The following is a 17,860-nucleotide window of genomic DNA, read 5'->3' as shown; positions in this document are numbered from 1 at the left end:
TGCCACAACTTATTTCTCACAAAATTCTGACTTTATTCTCACAATATCGCTGCTGTAATGACTACTAATTATTGTATTGTACTTATGACTTTTTTTTTTCACAGAAGTAAGATTTTACTATTGAGCTATTTATTTAACGGTAGCCTATACACCTGGCTTGGGCAATTATTTTGACTAAAAGGGGCCAAATTTTGAGAAAAATATGTGTCTGGGGGCCAGTATATCTACTTATCCTTTTATCTATATATAATTGATGGTAGCCTATACATTAGGCCTGGGCAGTTATTTTGACTCGGGGGGCCAAATAAAAAAAAATAAACAAAAAGTGTCCGGGGGCTATCAATCAGGAGGCCAAATTTTGAGGGGGAATAAAAACAAACATGATAATAATAATGATAAAATAAAAGTGTCTTGGGGCCAGTATATCTACACACACACACATATATATATATATATATGTATATATATATATATATATATATATGTATATATATATATATATATATATATATATATATGTATATATATATATATGTATATATATGTATATATATATATATATATATATATATATATATATATATATATATATATATATATATATATATATATATATATATATATATATATATATATATATATATATATATATATGTATGTATATGACGGTAGCCTATACATCAGGCCTGACCAATTTTTTTGACTCAGGGGGCCAAATTATGAGGAAAGAAAAGAAATGTCTGGGGACCAGTAATCGAGGGGCCAAATTTTGAGGGGAAAAAATGAATAAAAAAACAATTTAAAAAATTTATAAAAGTGTCTTGGGGCCAGTATATCTACTTATATATTTATCTGTATATAATTGATGGTAAACTATACATCAGGCCTGGGCAATTATTTTTAATCGGGGGGCCAAATTTTGAGAAGAAAAAAGTGTCCGGATGCTATTAATCGAGGGGCCAAATTTTGAGAGGGGGGGAAAAAAATAATACAATTTTTTTAAATAAATAAAAGTGTCTTGGGGCCAGTATATATATATATATATATATATATATATATATATATATATATATATATATATATATATATATATATATATATATATATGTAGGTGTGGGAAAAAAATCACAAGACTACTTCATCTCTACAGATCTGTTTTTTAATGGAAGGGCACAGAGTGGGTGGGTACAAGCAGGCGTAGGGTGTGGTGATTGGCTCATGTGTTACCTAGGAGGTGTTTCCGTCTGTGGCGGCATGTTGAAATGATTTCACTGCGCTTGTTGAGGGATGATAGATCTGGATGATATATAATAAACAGTTTCTCTTTTAAGCATAGGTTGCATCTTTTATTACCACTGTTGTAAGGTGTGCTGGATGCAAGAATTGGCCATGTTATTGAATATTCAACATTATTGTCTTTGAGGTTCCAAATGTGTTTGCTGAGTTCTGTAGAATTCCGCAAAGTCTGGTTTCTAAAGGAGGCGTTGTGATTATTCCATCTTGTTTTGAACGCTCCTTCGGTTAATCCTACGTACGTGTCGGATGTGTTAATGTCCTTGCGTGTCACCTTTGCTTGGTAAACGACTGATGTCTGTAAGCACCTTCCGTTGAGAGGGCAATCAGGTTTCTTGCGACAGTTACATTCATTATTGGTTTCAGAGTCGTTTAGTCTGGGGGTAGGCAGTCCTTTTGCAATTGCTTTGTTGTGGTTTGAAATGATTTGTTGCATGTTGTTCATATAGCTGTAGCTCAATTTAATGTTGTTCTTGTTGAATATTTTTCTTAGGGTGTTGCTTTTGGGGAAGTGTTTGTCGATCAGAGTGAGGAACTTGCGGCCGATGTTGGTTGAGACGCCTTTGCTGAATGGCGGATTGTACCAGATGATGTTGTTTCGTTTTCTGCTCTTTTTTGGTTGGTTTCCTGGAGTGGGTTCATAGGTGAGGGTGAAGTTGTATCCGCTTTCATCAAGTGCTTTCTGGTACGGGGGGGTTGCTTGGTCGAATTCAGCTTTGCTAGATGACAGCATCGATAGCCTTTTATTAATTCCGGTAGGTATTCTTTTCGTGGTGGTGGGTGGGTGGTTGCTGTCATGGTGCACGTATTGGAGTGTTGTGTTGGGTTTCGTGAATGGTTGGTAGCTGTTATTTGTCAGGTTGAAAGTGACAAATATATATATATATATATATATATATATACATATATATATATATATATATGTATATATATATATATATATATATATATATATATATATTTGACGGTATCCTATACATCAGGCCTGACCAATTATTTTGACTCAGGGGGCCAAATTATGAGAAGAAGAAAAAATGTCTGGGGACCAGTACTCGAGGGGCCAAATTTTGAGGGGAAAAAAATAAATAAATAAGAATAAAAAAATAAATAAAAGTGTCTTGGGGCCAGTCAATTTGCCTGTATATTTATCTGTATATAATTGATGGGAGCCTATACATCAGGCCTGGGCAATTATTTTGACTCGGAGGGCCAAATTTTGAGGGGGGAAATAATAATAATAAAATAAAATAAAAAGTGTCTGGGGGCCAGTACATCTACTTATCTATTTATCTATATATAGTTGATCGTAGCTTATACATCCGGCCTGGGCAATTATTTTGACCTGGAGGGAACACATTTTGAGAAAAAAATGTGTCTGGGGGCCAGTATATCTACTTATCTATTCATCTATATATAATTGTATATACCGGTATTTATATATATATATATATATATATATATATATATATATATATATATATATATATATATATATATATATATATATATATATATATATATATACACACATATATATTTATATATATACACACACACTGTATATGGATATGTATATACATACATACATACATACACATATATATACATATATACATATATATACATATATATACATATATATATATATATATATATATATATATATATATATATATATATATATATAAATAAAATATCCATACATCCATTTTCTACCGCTTGTCCCTTTTGGGTAATGTCTGTCGGGCCCGAATGGGAAGCTTTTCCAAGACCTGCTATACATCAATGGGTGTAATCGCACATTTTAATGAGTTTTAAGTAATACAATTTTTTTTGGAACCTTGTTTCATCTAATAACATTATCATCCAAAAATGACTCCCAGGCGCAGCCACCGCTGCTGCCCACTGCTCCCCTCACCTCCCAGGGGGTGATCAAGGGTGATGGGTCAAATGCAGAGAATAATTCAGTCACATCTAGTGTGTGTGTGACAATCATTGGTACTTTAACTTTAACTTTAATAATGGGGTTGTTTTATTGTTTGTTTGTTTTTTGTTTATTTTTTTCTGGCTGAATTCTGAATGTATTCTTGACATATTTTAATTTATTTTATTCTGAATTTAGTCTTTGATCTCATTATTATTCATTTTCACAATTTCTTTAATTATTTCACATAATATAGCGAATGTTTTTTTTTTAAAGAATTTACGAGGATCATTTTATCTTACAATATTGTACATATTAATTTACATAAAGTAACACTTTATTTCAAATTGGTGAGGCTGTCGTGAAGTTGACGATGTAACCATTTTTTGACATAAATGTCATCTACCGACTTTTTATTGTTCATTCTTTTTTTATGGGTGTGTATTTCTCCTTTTTTCTAATCAATCAATCAATGTTTACTTATACAGCCCTAAGTCACGAATGTCTCAAAGGGCTGCACAAGCCACAAGAACATCCTCGACTCAGACCCCCCATTTTTTTCTTCCGATAAATTTCCTGAAATGTGATTTTCTCTGTTGCAGTCCGACAGCAACACCAGTTTCTTGCGAGCGGCGAGAGCAGGAAACATTGACAAGGTTCTGGAATATCTGAAAGGGGGCGTCGACATCAACACCTGCAATCAGGTAAAAAAAACAAAAAAAAGAGTTTTTCCAGGTAGACATGAGCATGACATACACTATCGTCATCACTTTTATAAGAGATCTAGTTCTATTGTTTATATCTGGAGTACATACATTTTATATATGGTGGTGTTAAACTGTTTTGGTAAAATTATGACTTTTTTAAGTGTCGGTGGTCTTAATGTTACAACTTCTTTTTTTTTTACACCAAAATATAATTATCATTAAACCTGATTTTAATATAAATATTTGGTTGAACATTTTGATAACATTTTCTCCCAAATACACAAAACCAGTGACGTTGGCACCTTGTGTAAATAGTAAATAAAAAACAGAATACAATAATTTGCAAATCCTTTTTAACTTATATTCAATTGAATGGACTGCAAAGACAAGATATTTAATGTTCCAACTCGAAAACTTTGTTATATTTTGCAAATATTTGGAATTTGATGCATGCAACATGTTTGAAAAAAGCTGGCACAAGTGGCGAAAAAGACAGAAAAGTTAAAGGAATGCTCATCAAACGCTTATTTGGAACAGGCTAATTAGGAACGGGTGGGTGCCGTGATTGGGTATAAAAGCAGCTTCTGTGAAATGCTCAGTCATTCACAATCAAGGACGGTGCGAGGGTCACTTCTTATTGAACAAATGCGTGAGTAAATTGTATTACCGTTTTATAAGAACATTTCTCAACGAGCTATTGCAAGAAATTTATGGATTTTACCATCTACGGTCCGTAATAACATCAAAAGGTTCAAAGAATCTGTAGAAATCACTGCACTTAAGCGATGACATTACGCACCTTCAATCCCTCAGGCGGTAATGCATCAAAAAGAGACACCAGTGTGTAAAGGATATCACCACATGGGCTCAGGAACACTTCAGAAAACCACTGTCAGTAACTACAGTAGGTCGTTACATCTGTAAGTGCGAGTTAAAACTCTACAATGCAAAGTATTTATCAACAACACCCAGAAACGCTGCCTGCTTCGCTGGGCCCCGAGCTCATCAAAGATGGACTGATGCAAAGTGTAAAAGTGTTCTGTGGTCCGACAAGTCCACATTTCAAATTGTTTTTGGAAACTGTGGACGTCATGTCCTCTGGAATAAAGAAGAAAAGAACCATTTGGATTGCTAAAGGTGCAACGTTTAAAAGCCAGGATTTTTTTCCATACACTTATACATGTACAGTCGTTCCTATTGCCAATATTATACAGTAGGGTCCCTCGATTTATTTGGTTGGGTTGATAGTTTCCTGGGTATGACGTTAAAGTGCATCCGGCAGTGGCTGCTCCTCTTTGGGGGCATGGGGCAGTAGGATGTTAACACAGTCTTACACTATACACAGTCTTGGATTTTTTCACTGTGAACGGCTTCCTGCCGCCACCGTGTGGGTTGCATGGACCATCAATGAAAGACATGGCTAAGCAGGCTTGACTCTCGTTTATTGTTTCAATAAACCATTCTAGGTCCCAGTCGGTCGCGCAGATTTCCAGCGCTTCCTTCACTGCTGCTTGACTCGGCTGGCCTTTCGGTTGCCGGTGACTCCGTCTTCCCCGGGGGCTCATATTTTGTCACGGCTCGATAGTCTTGTTCGTCTGCTGTTTCTCCTACTTCTTCTGCCCCCATTGCTCCTCCTTCTCCCCTTTTATACAGCAGGAGGAGATGCACAGAATGAGAGCAGGTATGTGAATTATGCACCTGGCTCTGATCGCTGCAGCGGCACTCCAGGCGCGCCCCCCCTCTCCGTTCCGCTGCATACTCCGCCTCCTGGCCGCCATCTTGGGTAGGACCATGATTTGTCCAATCCCGCTGTCGGCCCGTCGGCTCCGCCTCTCCACAGTCACACTTCATTTCCTCAGTTTATTAGTTACTATATTTAGCGTTCTTTGATTATTATTATTATTATTATATACAGTATATATGCTCTTTATATATAATAAATACATAAAGCAATCAACCCCTGGTGTCTGTTGCCGTCCCCTCCCCTCTGCAAACTATAACAGATAACTCTTGTTTTTACCATGCCGAGTCATTGGCCCTGCGATCGCCAGTCAGCTGACGGGCTGGTAGAACCCTGGCATAGACCAATGGTTTTGGGCACTTTCGAACAAACTATCCACCTCCGTTCTACTCACCCACGCTTTACACATAACCAGAAGCAGACACCGCCAACAACAAGCCGGATTCATGCCCAAAGGTTCCACCTTCGATCTAATCTCTGCTCTCCGGCTCAAAATAGAAAAGTCCCCGGAGTTCAAAAAGGACCGGCACCTCTTGATCTCCCTTATTGACCTTAAGGCTTCCTTCGACACAGGGGACCATGAGACTCTCTGTAACATCCTGAAGTCTCTCGTAGCCCAAACCAAAATCACCACACTCTTTTGGAAGCTGTACCTGCATACAAGCTTATGATCGCGCTCCGAGTGGTTCCCCATAAATAATGGTGGTAAGGCAGGGCTGTGTTGCAGCTTCTGAAATGTTTTAATTGTGTCCCTGATTAATTATGTCAAGAGTCTGCGAGCAGATCCCTGGGTCCTTGGTAACTACACCCTCAAGGACCTTCAATATGCAGATGAAAACACCGTTGTTCAGCGAAGCTCCTGGCGTGTTCAACCGTCTATGAAGGTATGGGGGTCTTTACTTTCCCCCATGCGCTGTATGAGATCGGACGCTGATGTTGGCCGTGCCGCTCCCACCCGGTCTGCCAGAGCCTGCATTTGTGTAGCTCTGCTGGGCCACTTGTTGGTGGATCACCTCCAGCTGCCAATGGCTGACCGCTATCACCTCTGCGAGAATGTTGGTCACTGCTGCCAGGGGGCCGGCTTCCATCCCCTTAGGTGGTCCGGCTTGTTTGGGGTGCCGAATTGTGGAGGTTGCCCTCCAGTGGGTTTCTCACACCACCCAACACCGCCATGAGAGCCCGGATCAGGGTTACAAAAGTTTTATTTTATATAAGTTCGTTCAGCAGTTTTCTTTCCAGCCACTGTCTTTTTGTCTCTTACTCACTCGCTCTCAGTCCAGGTCCAACTAAGAAAGACGACAAGTGATAAGATCACACGGCCCACCCGGGCCATCTACGCACCTGTCGCTCTCTTCGAGGCCGGTCCTGGCACACCCCGTTCTGCGGCAGGCCAGCAGGCCACACACCCCCTCCACAAGCACTTTACACACTGATAACATTTCAAAAGTACTCACAGTTGTATTTTCATAATTAAATGCATAATATATCTATATTATGTTAATATGGACATTGGTATTGTATTGTAGAAATGGTAGAAAACCCAAAACCAGTGAAGTTGGCACGTTGTGTAAATCGTAAATAAAAACAAAATGCAATGTTTTGCAAATCATTTGCAAAGACAAGATAATTAACGTTCGAACTGGAAAACTTGCAAATGCTGACACAAGTGACAAAAAAGACTGAGAAAGTGGAGGAATGCTCATCAAACACTTATTTGGAACATCCCACAAGTGAACAGGCTAATTGGAAACAGGTGGGTACCATGATTGGGTATAAAAGCAGCTTCCATGAAATGCTCAGTCATTCGCAAACAAGGACGGGGCGAGGGTCCCCAATTTGTGAACAAATGATTGAGCAAAATGTCCAACAGTTTAACAACAACATTTCTCAACAAGCTATTGCAAGAAAATTTGGTATTTCACCATCTACGGTCCGCAATATCATCAAAAGGTTCAGCAAATCTGTAGAAATCACTGCAAGGCCGAAAACCAACATTGAAAGCCTGTGACCTTGGATCCTTCAGGCCGTACTGCATCAAAAACTGACATCAGTGTGTGAAGGATATCACCACATGGGCTCAGGAACACTTCAGAAAACCAGTGTCAGTAACTACAGTTTGTCGCTACATCTGTAAGTGCAAGTTAAAACTCTACTATGCAAAGCAAAAGTCATTTATCAACAACACCCAGATATGCCGCCGGCTTTGCTGGCCCCAAGTTCATCTCAGATGGACTGATGCAAAGTGGAAAAGTGTTTTGTGGTCTGACGAGTCCACATTTCAAATTGATTTTGGAAACTATGGATGTCGTGTCCTCCGAAACAAAGAGGAAAAGAACCATTTGGATTGTTATAGACTCAAAGTTGAAGAGCCAGCATCTGTGATGGTATTGGGGTGTATTAGTAACCACGGCATGGGTTCCGTACACATCTGTGAAGACACCATTAATGCTGAAAGGTACATACAGGTACGTACATACAACATATGTTGCTATCCAAGCAATGTTATCATTGACGCCCCTGCTTATTTCAGCGAAGCAATTTCTTTATTTCTTGTTTCGTACCGTATCCCTTAAGTTCCCGGAAAGGCGCCTGTTAATGCTACCATTTTAAAAATAATTGTTTGAATAAATGCTTTTAATGTTACAGAAATGCATAAATGGTCGAACAGTCTTTAGTAATGATAGCGTAAGTGGAACTTAACGATTGTCCTTGTTTTTGTATTTCAGAATGGTCTCAACGCACTGCACCTGGCAGCCAAGGAGGGCCACGTAGACCTGGTTCAGGAGCTGCTAGAAAGGGGAGTTGCCTTGAATTCTGCCACAAAGGTAAGGAAATCCAAAGTCAACTGGAGAGTGAGATGGGAGTCAATCAAATGTCACTCACAGTGGGAATAATATGGTATAAAATATAAATGATTGTGAAGTCATTTAAAAGACCATCTTAAAACAAAAATATTTCTTGACCTGATTTACTCTCAAAACAGCATATTTTTATTATTATTTTTATTTTCAATTGAGAGGCAATACTTTTCCAGTGCATCAGGATTCATATTTACTCTAACTAAAATCCATAATGACACTATCATTATTTTTTTTATATGTGACATGCCATAGTACTCATTTTGTCATTTAAACTTCACTTTCTTATCTTTTGGACGATAAATAGTCTCTTTCCTGTGCAATTGCAAAATAAAATGAATTTATGCAAATGAAACAATCCCACAATGTCCAACTATTTACAGTGTGTGTGTGTGTCACAATCATTGGTACTTTAACTTTAACCATGTTTTTTACAGCACTTTATGATTTTATCTGTGAAAAGTGCTATATAAATAACATTTAATTACATGTTGCTAAATCAAATTGGCCCAAAACAATGTTTATTTAATTTCATGGGCGCAATTTTTCTTAAGAAATTACTCAAATGACCCTAAGGCATCAGCTTCAAACCATAACGGACGACTTCCTGTACAATTCTGGGCAAGGGTCCTTGAGACCGTTTTTTGTGACAAACATATCCATAGAATGTTCTTTGGGAGCTAGATTTTCCAATAGATAATTCCAGGAAAACAATATTTAGCAAGATGTGGCCAAAAATACTTTCAAACAATCGCTTTGAATCCAACATTCATCAACAAAAATACAAGAAAGTGAGTTGTAATTATGGGTTCTATTTTCATGTCGATCTTAAAAATATGTTCTTGACTGTTTTGTTTTGTTTTGACCTGGATTTAGAAAGGAAATACAGCTCTCCACATCTCCTCTCTCGCGGGTCAGATTGAAGTGGTGAAGATTCTGGTCAAGCAAGGTGCCGACATCAACACACAATCCCAGGTGAAATCAAATGATCTCAGGTTCTTCCAGTTCTCGGTCTACGGTTTGTTGCTATATCATTTGTTTGATTGTGCAGAATGGATTCACTCCGCTCTACATGGCCGCCCAGGAGAATCACTTGGATGTGGTGCGATACCTTCTCGAGAACGGGGGCAACCAGAGCACTGCCACAGAGGTGAAGAGTCCTTTGGTTCTAGATCTGTTGAAGTCGGTGTTTGTGATTCTGAAGGAATACCAAGGGAGTAAAAGCAATTTCCAGTTGAGTGGACATTTGGGGTCTATGATCATGCCTCAGGTGGAGAGGAGTGAGGGTTTTGCGACCACTTGCGGTCACATGCTTCGTATAGAAACCAAAATGATACTTTCCACAGTGTCTGAGTGCAACCCTACAGACAAGGCAAAGAACTATTTAATCCGAATGGCACTGAGATTAAAACTCAGTTGACGCATCTATGAAAACTGGACCTGGAAGGAAGACTTCGAACACCCTGGATGGATTCATAAGTCCCCGTCTTAGTGTGCTCCTAGACAGGGGTGTCAAATTCAATCTTGCCTGGAAGTTGAGACGAGGTATGGTCACTCCAAGTATATACAGTAGTACCTCATTTTACGAGCTTTATTTGTTCCATGACTGAGCTTGTATCTCAAAACACTCAGATCTCAAATCAACGTTAAAATGAATTGATGCTATAACACCCACAACCAAAATACAATATCATACAACTCACTTTTTGCTTGCTGTGGTGACGCGGTGGGTTCATCCCTGGCAAGGTGCCGCAGTCCCTCTCCTCCAACTGGTTGCAGTGGTCTTCATCCAAAAGCCTCCAAGCCCAGATGTAGTGTGGCCCAGAATTTGTCCACAATCGCCGTCCAATTTGGCAGATGACGCACGGATCTTTGATCTCAGCTACTGTCACGGAAAGCATCTTTGCTCGGTCCAGTGGAATCTGGTGCACTTCCACTCTGAAGCTTGAGGGACCATGGTTCCAGGCAGGGCGCTGGGTAAGATGGTGGACCCTAATGCCTTGCACTGGCTCTTGTCTATGTTACAGCAGATTTACACTCCCTGTGTTTGCTCCTAGCGGCCCAGTGATTTGTTGCATGAGGGAGAGGGAGTTTTCCCACTCTGACCCCCCTGTTTTAGGTTAGCTGGACGTCTCTACAGATGAAACTCACTGGGAAAGTTATCTTTGCTCTGCGATGTCATAAGAGTCATTCATTTGTCGTGCGTTGAGCTGGAGGTCCAACACGTGTAGGCACCTAGACTCGCAACTTGCCTTGATCAACGGTTGAAGAATTGGTTTCTTGCATTGTCCGATGACCACAACGTTGTCGCAGGGATTCTTCTAGTACTCAACAATCAAGCCGCTCTTCTGATTGTTGATCTGTGAGAATCTGCAGGGCTCTGCCTATCAAGGCGGGAGTGACTTGGACCTCAGTCTCTTCTGCCGACCAGGCATCTGTACTTGAATGAGGTAGGTCTTTGAGGGATCTTCTCTGCTGTCACAGGACAGTTTCGCCCCGATCCAGTACCGTCGGTCCCTTCTTATCAGTGACTCCTGAGGCGTGACACGAGATTGGAAGTATTGAAGGAATACGCCTTTCGCTTTTATCAGGGGTTTTCAAAGCTTTCCAACCCAAGGACCCCCAAACTGATGGACAGTTGAATCAGGGACTCACATCTTTCGTATAAAATTGTGTTTTAAATTTAACTGGTCATTAAAGTACCTTGCAATTGTGAAACACAAAGATATTGAAATACAATATATGGGAAGATGGTAATGACTTCCCTGCAGAACCGGACCACCCAATGCCCGACCCCTCTAAAGCTGCCTTGATTATTTTATAGTGCTCTGGGTTGATCAAGTACACTATAATTATTTGGTAAAAATTTGAAGGCTAGTACACAGTGTACTAGTGTTAAACACTGGCAACGTAAGTGACTGCAGTCCAGAATTTAGATATAAACCCATACCAAAAGTATTCATGCCTATTGGTCCTCTCCCACACAGGATGGCTTCACCCCTCTGGCCATTGCTCTTCAGCAGGGCCACAATCAGGTGGTTTCCATTTTATTGGAGAATGACACAAAAGGAAAGGTCCGTTTGCCGGCCTTGCACATCGCCGCTCGCAAAGACGACACCAAATCGGCAGCCCTGCTCCTCCAGAACGACCATAACGCCGATGTCCAGTCCAAGGTAAGAAGTTCCTTTTACATTCGTTCGACAGTTTCGGATTTTGACACCTGATACTTTGGAGCCATGCTCCACCCATGTGCAATGACTAATACTTTTTCACAACAGCCCGCCATGAAGTACACAAGATTTTAATTAATTTATTATTTAATTTTCTTGTACATTCTAAATGGGGTTAAAAACGTCAAGTACAAAACAGCTCACAGCGTAGCTTATGGGAGTCATCTGTTCTCGCTTATATATCCTTCGAAAAAAACTCCCAAAAAATTATATGCAGTGACCTGTAAATTGAACAAGTATTTGCAACACGTGTACATGGACAACACTTATTTATTCAGATCTTCATTAGGATTAGAATGCTACTTTGTACATGGCCATTGAAAAAAATGATCGGATTATAACGTACATTTTCAGGCATCCCAATTTAAGTCAGAATACTTGACTTTGACATGCGCAAAACATTGCATAAACGGAGTTGTGGTATCATTTGTGCTGTTGCGCCATCTCTTGGACGAGCTTGCTCACTGCAGCAGTGATTTCCGCTGTAAACACACAAGGATTTGTGCATTTCTGCATGTCCACCGTTATCATTACTTTTGTTTTACCTCTCTTTTTGAAATGCTTTTTATGTTGTGATTATGTACGGCTTGGCACATGTCACAACAATTGTGTGTATTGTGTTTGAGGCTAGTAGTTAGCACTTGGAGTAGCTGTAATTTCATGAATGAAACTGCTCGTTGAGGTGACAACTGGATCCCTCCTGTTATTGTTACATCGACACATGACACTGCACATCATACTTTTGTTTCTGCTCGTCTCATTTTAAAGGAACCAACTCAACGGTATATAACGCTATGTTTGTACATGTTGAATAAGGGAAGACGGCAGCAACACTATCGCTTCATTCCGAGACTATTAACTTCAGTCCAACCTCTACCAACAAAGTATAGCTTACATTAAAGACATGGGCAGTAAGGATAATTTTAACCCGAATTCCGAAAGATGTGTTTTCATGCACTCCAATCCCAAAGATTCTTGAAATTAACCACTTGTCTCGATCGGAAAGAAATTTTTATCCAAATGGCGTATTTACATAAAGCAATTTTAGTCCGGTTAGGCTTTTAATCCGACTAAGTGAGTCCATGTGCACATAGCTACTGTTATTGTAAGAGCTTACGATGAGGAACTATTTTTTTGTGTCAAGTTGTATATTTGGTCGTGTGATGGGTGATGAGCCAAGAAAACGTCAACGAGGAATCGTCGAACAATAAGCTTTATTTCTCAGACTGGAACCGCAGCTTCCAGGATAACGAGTATGGGCTTGATTACTCTTCTGTTGTCCTCTTGGACCACTATCATTAAATACCTTTGACACAAAGACCCCCACTCTTCGTACAGCCTTGAAGCCGGACAGTCTGGACAAAGCCCAATTTGTTGCTTGGCAAGTAAATATATTTCCTCTGATCGGTTTGAGTCAGGTGACGGCCGACTCCTATCCTCTACTCTTACCTGTGAGGGCTTCCTACCAGATGTTGCTAATGTCTTTACACTTCCTCCAAAAATCCAAACCTGGATTCCAGTTTTCATGGGGGCAAGAGCCACCACTCTTTCGAGAGATTGTGGTGGACATGTGCACCTTTGAAGTTATCTTTAGTAGAATAATCCTCTAAAGGATTCTGTGACCAAATACAAACACATGTTTGCTCACAATCATATAAGAAAATGGTACACGATATAATTTACCACACCCGTTTAAAACCCAGAGGGGATCGTGCATTTTCTGCCGTGGCTCCAAAACGTTGGAACAATATCCCTCTTGTTATTCGGACGTCGACCTCTTTAATGCGTTTTAAATCAAGTCTTAAAAAATATTTTTACTCTTTGGTTTTCAAACCAGCATTAGAGTTGTTTGATTTTAGTCTATTTTAGTTTCAGTTCAGAAGTACTTTATTAATACCAGAGGCATTACAAGCAGCCCGAAAAAGGATCACTTATGGGTCTGCCAACTTCCGGCGCCCCTTAGAAAAAAAGGTGAGAAACAGGTCTAACTTTGGGGAGTGGTATGGGGAGAGTAAAAATATATTCAGTCAAAGGTTTAACTCCAGGGATGGGGTCCAGACTAGGGCCAAGGACAAAAAACTCATAGCCATAGCTGTCAGGGTTTGGGTCGCAGCTTACTGCAGGGTTGTTCTCCCGGGACATGATTTAATCTTCGCAAATCATAACACATACCAAAAAACAGGAAGCAAACCAAAGGTCGCACGTGAAGCTAAGGTACAAACCTTACAGACCGAGCGTGGCGAGCAAGGGGAATAAGTCGCCCTCTGATTGGTGGCCGACAGCAACTGAGCGTGGACCACTAACCAGAGGCAGGTAAAACCCAATTAATCCCCACGGTGACCAAAATAAACCCAAGAGTGCACACAACAGGAACTAAGGTAGTCTAAAACTAAACGGAACATAACTAACCAAAACATGATCCAACCACCGATCTTGACTATAGCACACAAACATGTTCCATAGAATCAACAAAACTTGCAACAGAGGGGTTGGGGAGGGGGGGAGTCGGAGCTACGTACCCCGGCTGCAGCTGTATAGGCGCTAGCCAGCCATAAATTGACCCTCAAGGGATTTATTTGATGTATTTATTATTTTATAGTCAAATGTTTTGTATTATTGACTCTCAGAGTATGTTTGTCTCAACTTCTTTGTGAAACTTCTATTGTTTTAAAAAAAAAAAAGTGCTATCTAAATAAAGTGGTTTGGATTCAAGTCCATTATTATTTTAGTATATTTCATCTGAAGGAGAGAGAAAGAACACAGTGAACGCCAACTTGACTGTGAATTAAGCTTATCATGACAAAGTTACTAACCGTTCATCGGTGGTTTTAATTTGGGGAGGGGGCGGGGTAATAATAATAATAATAATAATTAGATTTTATTTGTAAAAAGCACTTTACATTGAGCAAACAACCTCAAAGTGCTACGGTGTATTAAAAAAAAATAATAATAATAATAATGATAACAATAATAATAATACAAAGATAATAAAAATAAATACAAATAAAATCTAGAACAGCCTAATAGCTAGAACTAGTATGCATATATTTATAAAAAGGCTTTTTATAAAAAGGGTTTTAAGGCTTTTTTAAAAGGGCATGCACAGTCTGTGGTGCCCTCGGGTGGTCAGGGAGAGCGTTCCACAGACTGGGATTAGCTATAGTTCGTAGCTTTGTCCTTGGAGGTTGGAGGTGGTGGTTGGAGGATATGGGGGTGAGTAGTTCTTTGAGGTAGAGGGGGGCCTTTCTGGTGTGGGTCAAGTACTTCACTAAATGACGTAAGTAAAGTGATGTAGCTAATGGGAAACGGGCTACATTAAAAAATGTAGTTTATATGTTCTGATATTTTCCTCCCTGGTTTTCTCCTGCTTCAGATGATGGTCAATAGAACCACAGAGGTATAGGACAGCTTTCTTATTGTAAAGCCTTTTTTTTTTTTTTTTTTTTTTCATTATTTATACTTTTTTTTCCTTATGTTGCATTTTGTATGGTTTTGTACCGTACTTGAGAATATTCACTCTGAAACTGAAAGTTTTGGTGTAGAATTTTGAAGAATTTTTTTTGTTTCAAAATAAAAAAGGGTACCCATTTTTTGAGGTTGAATATAATAGGTAGAAATGTAGCTTTGATGTAGCTCGCTACTTCAGCCGTGTAGCTTACTAATATTTTCTGGGGATAGCTTCCCCTTGTAGCTTAGCGACATTTAACGCAGAGTTGACTTGTAGTGAAGCTTACTGCATTTTCATCAGAAATATTGCATGTTGTGACAAAACGACCTTTCATTTGGAACAATTGTCAACTTTGCGCGAGCTCCACAAGGAGGACGAATTAAACGCCATCAATGAATAAATAAATAAATAATGAATTCCAAAAGAATGACAGTATAAGTGGAAATCAAACCTATTATCATACTTTTTTTTTTTTTTTTTCCATTTTGAGTGTACGAGTGCAGGGGTTTCAAACTCAAACTCCAAATTCATATTGTTTGGCCTGCAAAAGCCTGGAAATAATATGTATCAATAAAGTAAATGTACTACTCATGTAAAAAAATGTACTCCATTCAATGGCAAATTATGTTAACTTCACATTATTGATATTGTCTAATTATACAAAAATATATTATTAAACATATTATTAAAAATCCAAACCATTTTTTTCAAATAGAAATAAATACTAATAATGATTTCAAAGCAAGGTACTTATCAAATTGTGCAATGTAAAACTAGCAATAACTTAATAGTAAAATTGTGAAATTTACTGTGGTTTTAAAGGATTTTAACTCTAAATGAAAAAAACAACCTTTTTTTACTGTAATAAATTGTGGTGCCATTTTGGCATTTACAGTAATACACGGAAAAATCCACAATTGTTGATTTGCGGTTTAAAAAAAAAAAAAAAAAAAAGATTGGCAGTTCAGGTGCCAATATTTTACTGTAAAATTGCAGTTCTTTTAGTCACAATAAATAAAACAAATGTAAATTTGACAGTACTTTTTTTTAACTTTTCTTACTAAATGTACTATTTATTTCTATTTTGGGAGCAAAAAGTTATGTACTCCATGTAATGGCAAATTATGTTAATTTCACATTTTTGACAGTATTGTCTAATTAAACAAAAATATATTATTAAACATTAAAAATTCAAACCATTTAAAAAAAATGGAAATAAATACTAATAATTTCAAAGCCAGTTATCCATCAAATTATGCAATGTAAAAGTAGCAATAAATTAATGGTAAAATTGAAAACTTTTACTGTGGTTTTACAGCATTTTAATTCTAACTGAAAAAAAAACTTAACTATTTTTTACTGTAATAAATTGTGGTGCCATTTTGGCATTCACGGTAATACACAGAAAAATCCACAATTGTTGATTTGTGGTTAAAAATAAAAATAAAAAATGGCAGCTCAGGTGCCAATATTTTACTGTAAAATTGCAGTTCTTTTAGTCACAGTAAAAAAAACAAATGCAAATTTGACAGTAAAATTCTGGCATCTGAGCTGCATTAAAAAAAAAAAAAATTACCATAAAAACAGCAGTACTTTTTTTTGGTAACCCTTCTTACTAAATGTACTAGTTATTTCTATTTTGGGAGAAAAAATTATGTACTCCATGTAATGGCAAATTATGTTAATTTCACATTATTGACATTATTGTCTAATTATACAAAAATATATTAAACATATTTTAAATTTCAAAACATTTTTTTTTCAAATAGAAATAAATACTAATAATGATTTCAAAGCAAGGTATCCATCAAATTGTGCAATGTAAAAGTAGCAATAAATTAATGGTACATTTGAAAAGTGTACTGTGGTTTTACAGCATTTTAACTCTAAACGGAAAAAAAACAGTACTTGTTTTTACTGTAATAATCTAATACACAGAAAAATCCACAATTGTTGATTTGCGGTTAAATAAATAAATAATAAACTGGCAGCTCAGGTGCCAATATTTTACTGTAAAATTGCAGTTTTTTTTAGTCACAGTAAAAAAACACATGTAAATTTGGGCATCAGAGCTGCATTTTATTTTTTTTCTATAAAAACAGCAGTACTTTTTTTGTAACCTTTCTTATTAAATGTACTATTTATTTCTATTTTATTAAAGATAGAAATAAATACTACTAATGATTTCAAAGCCAGTTATCCATCTGTAGTTTTTACAACATTTTCCTCTAAATGAAAAAAAAAAAAAAAAACAGTCCTTTTTTTTACTGTAATAAACTGTGGTGCCTTTTTGGCATGTACAGTAATACGCATACAATTCTACAATTGTTGATTCGCGGTTAAAAATAATAATAATACAAACAACCTGGCAGCTCAGGTGCCAACATTTTACTGTAAAATTGCATTTTTTTAATTACAGTAAAAAAAAAAAAGTTAATTTGACGGTAAAATTCTGGCATTTGAGTCTTTTTTTTTTTTTTTTTTTACCATAAAAACAGCTGTACTTTTTCTTTTTTTACTTTTCTTACTAAATGTACAATTTATTTCTATTTTGGGAGAAAAAAATATGTACTCCATGTAATGGCAAATTATGTTAATTTCACATGTTTGACAGTATTGTGTAATTATACAAAAATATATTTTAAAACATATTAAAAAT

At 37.6% G+C, this 17,860-nt stretch overlaps 1 protein-coding gene across 9 annotated transcripts in view; it reads left to right on the top strand.

The window, feature by feature from the left end:
- Nucleotides 1-17,860, top strand: part of LOC133547081 (ankyrin-2-like) — a 150,679-nt gene that overhangs the window by 33,139 nt on the left and 99,680 nt on the right. For 8 of the 9 annotated variants that reach the window (XM_061892879.1, XM_061892880.1, XM_061892884.1 and 5 more), the window contains exons 2-7: nt 3,820-3,921; nt 8,392-8,490; nt 9,400-9,498; nt 9,575-9,673; nt 11,511-11,696; nt 15,127-15,150. In XM_061892879.1, coding sequence (XP_061748863.1) covers nt 3,820-3,921; nt 8,392-8,490; nt 9,400-9,498; nt 9,575-9,673; nt 11,511-11,696; nt 15,127-15,150 — 609 coding nt within the window. The remainder of the gene's footprint in view (nt 1-3,819; nt 3,922-8,391; nt 8,491-9,399; nt 9,499-9,574; nt 9,674-11,510; nt 11,697-15,126; nt 15,151-17,860) is intronic. The other variant, XM_061892877.1, reaches the window with a different exon arrangement.

This window comes from Nerophis ophidion, unplaced genomic scaffold (assembly GCF_033978795.1).
Source record: "Nerophis ophidion isolate RoL-2023_Sa unplaced genomic scaffold, RoL_Noph_v1.0 HiC_scaffold_60, whole genome shotgun sequence".
Classification (NCBI taxonomy): domain Eukaryota; kingdom Metazoa; phylum Chordata; class Actinopteri; order Syngnathiformes; family Syngnathidae; genus Nerophis; species Nerophis ophidion.
Note: the sequence above shows the minus strand (reverse complement) of the source record. Positions and strands in the feature narration are given on the sequence as shown.